Source organism: Andrena cerasifolii, chromosome 7, assembly GCF_050908995.1.
Source record: "Andrena cerasifolii isolate SP2316 chromosome 7, iyAndCera1_principal, whole genome shotgun sequence".
Lineage (NCBI taxonomy): Eukaryota > Metazoa > Arthropoda > Insecta > Hymenoptera > Andrenidae > Andrena > Andrena cerasifolii.
Window position 1 is genome coordinate 5,197,786 of NC_135124.1, and position 9,112 is coordinate 5,206,897.

The following is a 9,112-nucleotide window of genomic DNA, read 5'->3' on the forward strand; positions in this document are numbered from 1 at the left end:
ACTAATATCACGTGTTGTCCAAAACTGGTTTCGTTGTTCAAAAGAAAGTCAATGCCGTAAATTGAACCTTTCAATAATTCCTTTCGCAGGTATTACATGTTACCGCAGGCTGTATGGTATGCAAATAGCAGCGTCGTAATAATCGCTAGACAGCATAATTATTGGGCCGCAAACATCTCCAATTGTAAGAGATAAAAATCGTTCAGGGGTTCAAGTAACACTCGTGTACGAGTAATAAGGTGCTTTTCTAACGTCTCCGTCCCGATAAAATGCAGGATAAATTTAATACCGTAACTTGCACGTGCGTGTTGCTCACGCAACAGCACGCATGCTACGGTTAATTGTAATTTATGCCCGGACGACTTAAGGCTACATCTTGCGTGGTTACTTCATTTATTTATTCCGCACTTTTTGTCTCTACGGGTTTGATTAATTTCGCGAATTAACCTGCTTAATTAATCCCCAATTAATTTATAAAACACACCCCATCGTAATATTATTCGCTCCGTTCTACGACGTTAGCAAAAAGCTTGTGTGTGTTTTGTTTCTTCGATTCTCAACTTTCGTTTTGTTTGCGAAAAATTCATATCGTGTAGTCTTGCCGCTATTAGGAATGCATTCTGTGTTATTCTTATAGTGGTACGTTGTAAATTCCTGAAACATTCAGCTTGCAAAAAATTATACATTTAAACATAATATGGACGTTAAGTTTGCGTCTCTTGAAACGCGTAGGGTAGATGTCCCAATTACCGTGCTTTGACGCAGACTTGCTCGCGAAGAAATTAATTACTGACTTCTCTTACTTTAATTTTGCTTGGTAAAAATTTATATTGGTGTTTTGAACTTTTCTCTTCATTAAGGCATTTTTTCAGGTTGAAAATGTTAATTCTTCATATTTTTTTAATTGAAATAAAAATACTTGTTTTTGTCCCAATTACCGTGCCCTGAAAATGCGTTGTCCCTGTTCTGTTAGGTTATGTCTTTGAACTTTGAACTGTTCAAAACATTTTTTTCCTCTACGAGAACTGTTTTTTTGTCATTTTAATATGACCTTTTCATTACAAAAGCAAAATATGCAAATATAAATTTCTGTTCACCCGTTCTGAGAAACGAAAGTAAGGTTAGGTTTAGTAGTTACAGAGGGAGCCAGTGGGCACCGAGGGGCACGATAATAGGGACATGCGTTAAATTCCTATCCCAATTACCGGATTCACTTTACAAATACGAAAACGTTTCAAAAGTGCTCGTTTTGCTACTTTTTCATAAAATTTGAACCTTTTATGATATAATAAACACTTTACATAAGTGCCAATCATGATAATTATCAATTTATTCACTTCTGTAAAGTACGTGTTCCTTACAGTTTCCGGTAAGAATTTAGGTAAATCCATCGAAATCTTCATATGCATTTTTTAATTTTTTTTTTACTATGCTTTAATTGTTTAAAAATGCAACCTTCTCGTTTGTAACACATCCATTAATAGTTTAACTTAATTAAAAAAATTTCTTTCCTTATTTATTTATGCGAGTTTTTTTGTACGGCTTCTTTAAGCTTAAAGGCATGGTAATAGGTACATCTACCCTATAATACAAGCCGCTTCAGCTTCTCGAATGCCGTGAGTAAGATCTTAACGTCTTTATTTCCGCGTTTACGTCTTTCACAGGAAGACTGATTTTTTGCCGATCTTCCTTTGTTTCGATCGATGTTGGAGAAAAAACAACCGATCCGATCGGAGCATGCTGGAATGGGCTCGCCAAGGATACCTACGAGCAACAGCCGACACGATTATTGAGCGCGCAAAGATAAAAGGTCGGTTTGGCTCCCATAAACCAAAGCGCACGCGGCTCCACTTTATGCTGATCGATTTGTGGTGATTTTATAACTTTGCCTGTCCATAGTTGTTCTCGCGAAGACGGGGTTCAAACGGGCCGCGATATTTTATATCTGCCGCGTAAACGCAGAATGAAGCTGGAGCTTTACATATTCCGACAGAAAGGGCCGAGTAGTAAGCAGTTTTCTTTTAAGAAGTTTCTTTGTGCCATGTTTCGCCATCTTGCTTCGAAACCACCTCGACGTCAAATAATGACGTCTATCATAGTTACATAATAAAAAAGTTGTATATCTTCTTTCATAGAAATATATATTTTCCTTATTTTTATTGACTTATTATTTTCGGAAACTTAATACTTTGTACGCTCTTGAAAAATAGAAAACATTTTTACCCGATTGCTATAAAATCGCAGTGGACAGATTGTTGAAAATGATGTACTTTATTTATAGTCTCTTATACTGTATAAATATTACACAGTGGCCGATTCTATTTTTCACGAGAATTGCAGGTTTAAAATAAAATCTTCGAAGTCCGGAGAAATATTTACGTTACGATAAGTTTTATATCTCTGTAATATTTCTCCTGCGAAGAAACTATATTCCAGAAAGGTACTACGATGCAGATTGGGTTACTGAATATAAAGTTGACGTAAAGAACATCTGCTGATATTTCATATTCCATTACTTTTAAAACCCATTTAACACGATTAATAGAGTTCAGGGCACAGTGGAACAGTCTCTCCACGATGCATAAATTCAAATATATGTGTATATTGTTCATATAAAAATATTGGGAAGACTTCAAATGGGACATTTTGACTCTGTCGAACATTCCGGTTCTGTAGAGAGATCTTCAGCTGCCAGAGCAAGAACTTCTTCGCATACCCGCTTATAAACCCATGCGTCACCTTTTAATCTCTTTCTCCGAATACCGACTAATAATTTATCATTCGAGACACCCTCTAACAAACAAACTTCCAACTCGAAAGAACAAGCGCTCCTGGATGAAAATGGTCGTACCGTATCTTTGTCATCTTCCGAACAATCTTCCGTTTCTCCTTGCAGTATGAACCTACCAAAATATTTTATTTACAAGTATAATATGTGTGTACAGAGTGTCGTGTAAGCGGATTCTACGCGAGAAAATCAATCGAAAATAAATGAGATTTTTTCGTACAGGGCTGTTTTTAAGAAAATAACTTTAAATATTTCTCGTGTACTTGATTGTGTCTCCTGAAACCTCGATATGAAAAAATTTTATTCTTTATTTTCGATCGATTCTCCCGCGCGTACGACCAGTCACAATTTACACGATACCCTGCATATCTATTTAATAAATTTCCGAATTCTTTCAAATGTTACCCTTTTTGATGGCACATAATTCCTTTATGACGGAGCGCTCGACGTAACTGCGAAAGGACGTATTTCGGATCATCGCTGGATGTCGACGATACGTTGCAAAGACCCTTGAAAAGTAATATGAAAATAGCAGAGTTGAATTCAGAATTATTCCTGCGTCTACAGTGTGAGTATTCAAGTACAAACTTTGCCAGAAAGTATGTTCGGTTGTTCGGGATCAATATTTTCAGTTTTCACGCGCCTCTTTGGTGTAAGGACGCAACGTACACGATTCAAGCCGCGCTCTATACCCTTTATTACTTTTCTTGCACTTCCTGGTGTAGATGATGGTGTTCCTCTAAAAAAAAATTGTTCTTTAATACCACTTACAACCAACGTCGTGTTATTTTATTCCTGTTGTTATTATTATTATACATGCTTACTTCGAATCAGAGACTGGAGTATTAGTTGCCACAGAAACGTCTCTATCTTTTTCTGCAACTCTTTTTATAGGAACTGCAATCAATTTTTTTACTATTCGTTAGATTAATTGTAAAGAATTTGAATAACACAAAAAACACGGATAATTCGAAGTTGAATAGCAAAGGAATAGCAAACAGGTATTATACCTTTCAGAAGGGGATGGGATAAAGGATTCTTATACATAGCTATTTGTAACTCCAAATTGTGTTTGTTCACAAGTCGTTGCTCTTCTCTAACTAATTATCTGCTTTTCACACAACTACAGCAATTTATGGCAGTTGGAAACTTTCATTAAAGTTTCTAATTAGGTGGCTAGCATCACCTAATTAGAAATAAACTTAAGAAAATGTGTTATAAAAGTAACTACCATCAGCGTGATAGAACGCAAGTACGTCTAACAAGTTCTTTAATGAAAAGGAACAGTTACTATAAACAAAAGTTTATTTAATACAAAATATTTTTCGCAAATTTTAACGAGAGACGTAGCAATTTAAATCCAATTGATTCCGTTCGTAAAGACTATTAAACCAAGAGCAAAAAAGCGATTGCAATTTTACATAACATACCAGGAGAGCATAGATCGTCGGTTTCTTTACTTCGAAGTCGTTTCCTTCCAGGTAAATGTGGCTCCAGAAAATCGTTGACTACATAAGGAAAAAGCAGAGAAACAGTAATTACATTAGAATAATAATTACACGGTACATTTATCTGCAATATATGTGAAAGCATGGCTAAATGGCAGTAGCTCACCAGCTTCAGGTGTTTTGGCAAAAACATTATAAACGGTATCTAATTCAGGCGACGTTCTAGTATTTTTATTTCTTGAAGAATAATTAAGCTTAGTTACAATATTATTTATTTCACCTTCTCTCTGTAATTAATAACAACAAATATGTAAAATAAGTGTAAAATATTTTTAAACATATACTTACACTGCGTTCCACATAAGAGCGTACCAACGCCCCTACCGATTTGCGACCGTTCTGCGCAGCTCCCACGGATCTGACACGCGATTGGTCGTAGCACTTTCCCTGCCGGTTTACTACCAATCAACAGTGTATCCCTGCGCGAAACGAGTACGCTCTAATGTGGAACGCAATGTAGTGATGGGACTGATACCGTATCGATACATATCGATACCGTTCTACAAATTTAGAGCTGGTATTGATACATATCAAAGTCAAAGGTATCAAAAGGAATCGATGCTTCTTTGATACTTACATATGCGAATGTATCGATACCTGTTTGATACCTACACAAAAATATCGATACCTGTTTGATACCTACCTGAAAATGTCGATATCTGTCGACGTACAATTACAAGATAACTATTTTAAAGAAACTTATTTATCCAGAAAAATAAATCCTCTAATTCATTGGAAGCAAAATGCAAAAAAATATTTCATTTTAGCCGAGTTGATAAACAAATATTTTTGTGATATCAAACGAATATCGATACTTTCGTAAAATATCAAACCAGTTTTGTATAGTATTGATATGGTATCGGTTGAAGAAGAATCGGTATCGATAATTGAAGGGTCACATGCAATAAGGGGACTAGCGCTCGAAAATGGGGAAAATTATTGTCCAAACGCTAAGAAAGATTGGAAAATTAAGTATTGTTAAACTGAATTGTAAAAAGTATAGTGTTGTAAAGCTCATCACGACACACATATTTTAACACTATATTTTTTAAAATGCAGTTTAACAACATTTAATTTTCCAATATTTCTTACCGTTTGGACAATACTTTTTCGCATTTTCGAGCACTCAATTGATACCAAGTACCTAAAATTCCGATGCGTATCGGTAGTTCCTATTGAGTACTATGGTATCGAATTGATTGAATATCATCAATAGTATTGGTATCAGTCCCATCACTACATGTACTTGATGCCCAATGTACTACCTCTGATTTAAAATGCGCCTTTGCAGAAGATGATATTCGAAGTGAAAGTCCGTGAAGCTTTCTGTCTAAGAGTAAAAGATACGTAGCAGTCTTATAATCAGTTCGATCACTTTTTACAAGCTTCTTCCACATGTCTAAAGCGCGTTCGCCACATACCGCGGACATCGTGCTTAACACATCGTCATCCTTCTCAAACTGCAAACGCACAGCTTTCATTAAAGTATTAAAGTACTTATGAATGACCGAAAGTTTGAAAAGTCTCTCACATTAGCCTTATGAACAAATGAAACAGGATTAAGAAACTCTGCTGTAATCCATGGGTGATTGCACAATTGTTGTATAGTAATTCTCTTCTTTGGATCTATTTGTAACATTGCTCTTATAAGCTTTTTACTGCTATTCGATAACCAACACGGTTCATCGTATTTGCCACTCTAAAATTCAACTACGATCAATTACTCTCCCGATACAATCTAATCTAACGAACAAGACTTACAAGAATTTTTTTATACAAACACTCTATACTATTATCGTCGAAAGGCAGAAAGCCGCACATTAATGCGTATAAAAGGACTCCCATACTCCATATATCTACTTCCGAACCTGTGTAAGAAATATGAATTTTTCATCTATATAGCGGTATAATTAAATCCTAAAAATATGTTTGATACCTAAATATTTTCTTCCCAATATGAGTTCCGGTGCAGCGTATGTCGGAGAGCCACACGATGTTTGTAAATACGATTCCATCCCACTTTTTGGTTTCGCGCATAATCCAAAATCTATAAGTTTTAAATTCTCTTTTTTGTCTAATAAAATGTTCTCCTAGATGCAGAAATAATATTGTCTCACACTTGCAGAAATGTTTGTAACTTAGCAGGCGCGTTACTTACTGGTTTTAAGTCACGGTGAGCATATCCTAAACTATGTAAGTACGCCACTGCAGAGAGGATTTGGCGAAAGAATTTTCGTGATTCTGTTTCAGAGAGTCTATTTCTCTCAACTATAAATAAAAAATAGGAGTATAATCTATCAATGATTTCCTAAGCTTCGGAAGATAAAAGGAAATTCTGAAACGTGAAATCGCGATATATAATATTACCTATATGGTCGAATAATTCTCCACCGGAACAATATTCTATCACCATAAAATAGTGGCTCTCTGTTTCGATCACTTGATACAGCCTGCAAATATGTTGATGCAATAAAGTCTTCAATGCTTCAACTTCCAGTTTAACTCTGGGTAAAACGTCCTGAGAATTGAAAAATCGATTGCAATGGGATAGCACGTTTTTATCAAATTTTAAGGAACACTTACGCCCAGTGCCATTTTATTCATTATTTTGATAGCAACTTTTTCGCCGGTGAAGACGTGCGTAGCAAGTTTAACTTTCGCGAAGCCTCCGCTTCCGATGGTCTTTTCCAAATCGTACAGACCTTTGAGCGCTGCATATCGCACCATCGTGTCAGATTTATAAAACATCCAATAATATTCTATAATTTCGCGTTGTCAGTCGCATCACTTTTGAACTCACAATTTCTAACGTAAACAATTTGCGGAAGCCAATCAAGGCGGAGCATCGTGTGTAACTACTTTCCGATTGTCAAACCTGCCAACTTAAAAGTGCACACTGAAGTTGTGAGTTTGTGACAAATACTTAGAATATTAAATACGATAGGTCAGAGATATTCGAATATTCTAATGGCTAAGTGGAATGTTAACACTTAAAATTGTCATTGACGTGTTTTCGCGTCGAGGCGGGAGAGTGTTGTTCTGAACATTGGAATCCTTGGCCAACTATGTACACTAGGCGCCAAAATCGGCTTCCCTTCGTAAATTTGGCAACGTTGCATGTCACTAGAACCGCTGAGTTATGCCTAGTGACATGCAACGTTCCCAAATTTACGAAGGGAAGCCAATTCTGGCGCCTAGTGTACAGTGTATGTACACCGATTTCTCTTGATTCTCAGCAGCAATCGCACTCACACAGTGAAAATGCTGACCTCTCCTATATTATCTCCTTTGCGTAGCGTGCGAAGGAGCGACCGGTGCTTTCACTGTTGAAGTGCGATTAGTCTTCGAAAATCAAATGCGCACGACGTACACAGATTTTGAGATGAATTTGTAGCATCTGTAGAAGCAAAATAGTCGATACTCTTCAGTTTATAATAAATAGAGATATAGAAAATCAAAACTATGTTAACGTTAAGGATTACAAAAGAGACGTTAGACTTTAGACGAAGGTAGTATTTATCTATATTTCTAGTTTCCTAAGTAATTTTACAAACACGAATAGTAAATTTATTATTTTGAATGATAATCACTTGACATAATAGTATCCATACTTGAAAAGTTATGAGAAAAAGTAGCGTGATAATTCAGCGGACTCAACCGTTGGGAACTTAAAGGTGATCAGTGGGTGCGTTCAGCGGACTCAACCGCTACGTAATCGCTTACTGAGCTCAACGGTGATCAGTCCTGGTTCCGCTGAACGACACTTGGGAGGGTAGCGATATTTGTAGCAACTCAACACGTTCCGCAAAAGTAGCGGAGTTTATCTACGCTCGAAAAAATGACGACAGCTCACTAAACGTGTTGAGCGCTCAGCAACCTAGCGATAGCGTTGAGCAACCTAGCGGTAGCGTTGAGCAACCTAGCGGTAGCGTTGAGCAACCTAGCGGTAGCGTTGAGCAACCTAGCGGTAGCGTTGAGCAACCTAGCGGTAGCGTTGAGCAACCTAGCGGTAGCGTTCAACGGAAAATCAGTGAGCGGCTACGTAGCGGTTGAGTCCGCTAAACGCACTCAGTCCTGATCAGTCCATCGTTCCGCTGAACGACTCTTGAGAGAGTAGCGATTTTGTAGCAACTCAACACGTTCCGTAAAAGTAGCGGACTTTATTATCGCTTAAAAAAATGGCGACCGATCACTAAACATGTTGAGAAGTGAGCAGCCTAGCGGTAGCATTCAACGAAAATTCAGTGAACGGTTACTCAACGGCTGAGTCCGCTGAACGCACCCAATATCTACCAATCACTAAATATGTACACGGGAAAATACAAGCCTATTTTAAATAGGTTGAAGTAGTTGAAGCTGCCTACTGGGATGATCAAGTATATATTTTACTTGGTTTAATAAAACGAGTTTTATTCCATTCAAATATCGAATATTTAGATAGTTATAGGTAATTACGTAGTTACGGTTTACTATCTAATGTGAACCTTTATAATTTCGCTAATGCACAATTGTAAAATTACAGTAAAATATTCTTTTATATCTAATTTTCTTCAATAAGATTGTGTACATACAAAATACATATACATGCAGAATGTAATTATTCATAATGAAAGGCTTAAAATGTGACATTCAAGTATGTTAGTGATTTGCTAAAGTGTTTTTAATTTACAGCTCGGTGCTATACAGATAAAAGACACGTTTACTGCTCATTGGAACACTTTAGCCTATATAGGTTTCAGAATTGTGCATAACTAAACGTTTAGAAAACTATATTCTGAAACGTGAAAGAAATAATTTTAATTAGATGCACATTGAA

General features: G+C 36.6%; 1 protein-coding gene and 1 long non-coding RNA gene across 2 annotated transcripts; one reads left to right on the top strand and one right to left on the bottom strand.

Moving 5' to 3' along the window:
* Positions 1-360: 360 nt before the first annotated feature.
* LOC143371700 (uncharacterized) lies at positions 361-2,366 on the top strand. Its single transcript, XR_013086100.1, has 3 exons — positions 361-595; positions 1,665-1,810; positions 1,900-2,366. It is a non-coding gene; the product is annotated as an uncharacterized LOC143371700 (long non-coding RNA).
* On the bottom strand, positions 2,253-7,148 carry LOC143371633 (maternal embryonic leucine zipper kinase). The gene is made up of 13 exons (XM_076817041.1): positions 6,880-7,148; positions 6,664-6,814; positions 6,455-6,564; positions 6,233-6,386; positions 6,058-6,164; positions 5,828-5,995; positions 5,562-5,756; positions 4,403-4,523; positions 4,219-4,296; positions 3,613-3,685; positions 3,377-3,527; positions 3,194-3,297; positions 2,253-2,903 (listed from the first exon to the last, which is right to left on the bottom strand). The coding sequence occupies exons 1-13, from the start codon at positions 7,042-7,044 to the stop codon at positions 2,633-2,635; spliced, it is 1,848 nt and encodes a 615-aa protein (XP_076673156.1). The 5' UTR covers positions 7,045-7,148; the 3' UTR covers positions 2,253-2,632.
* Positions 7,149-9,112: the final 1,964 nt, after the last annotated feature.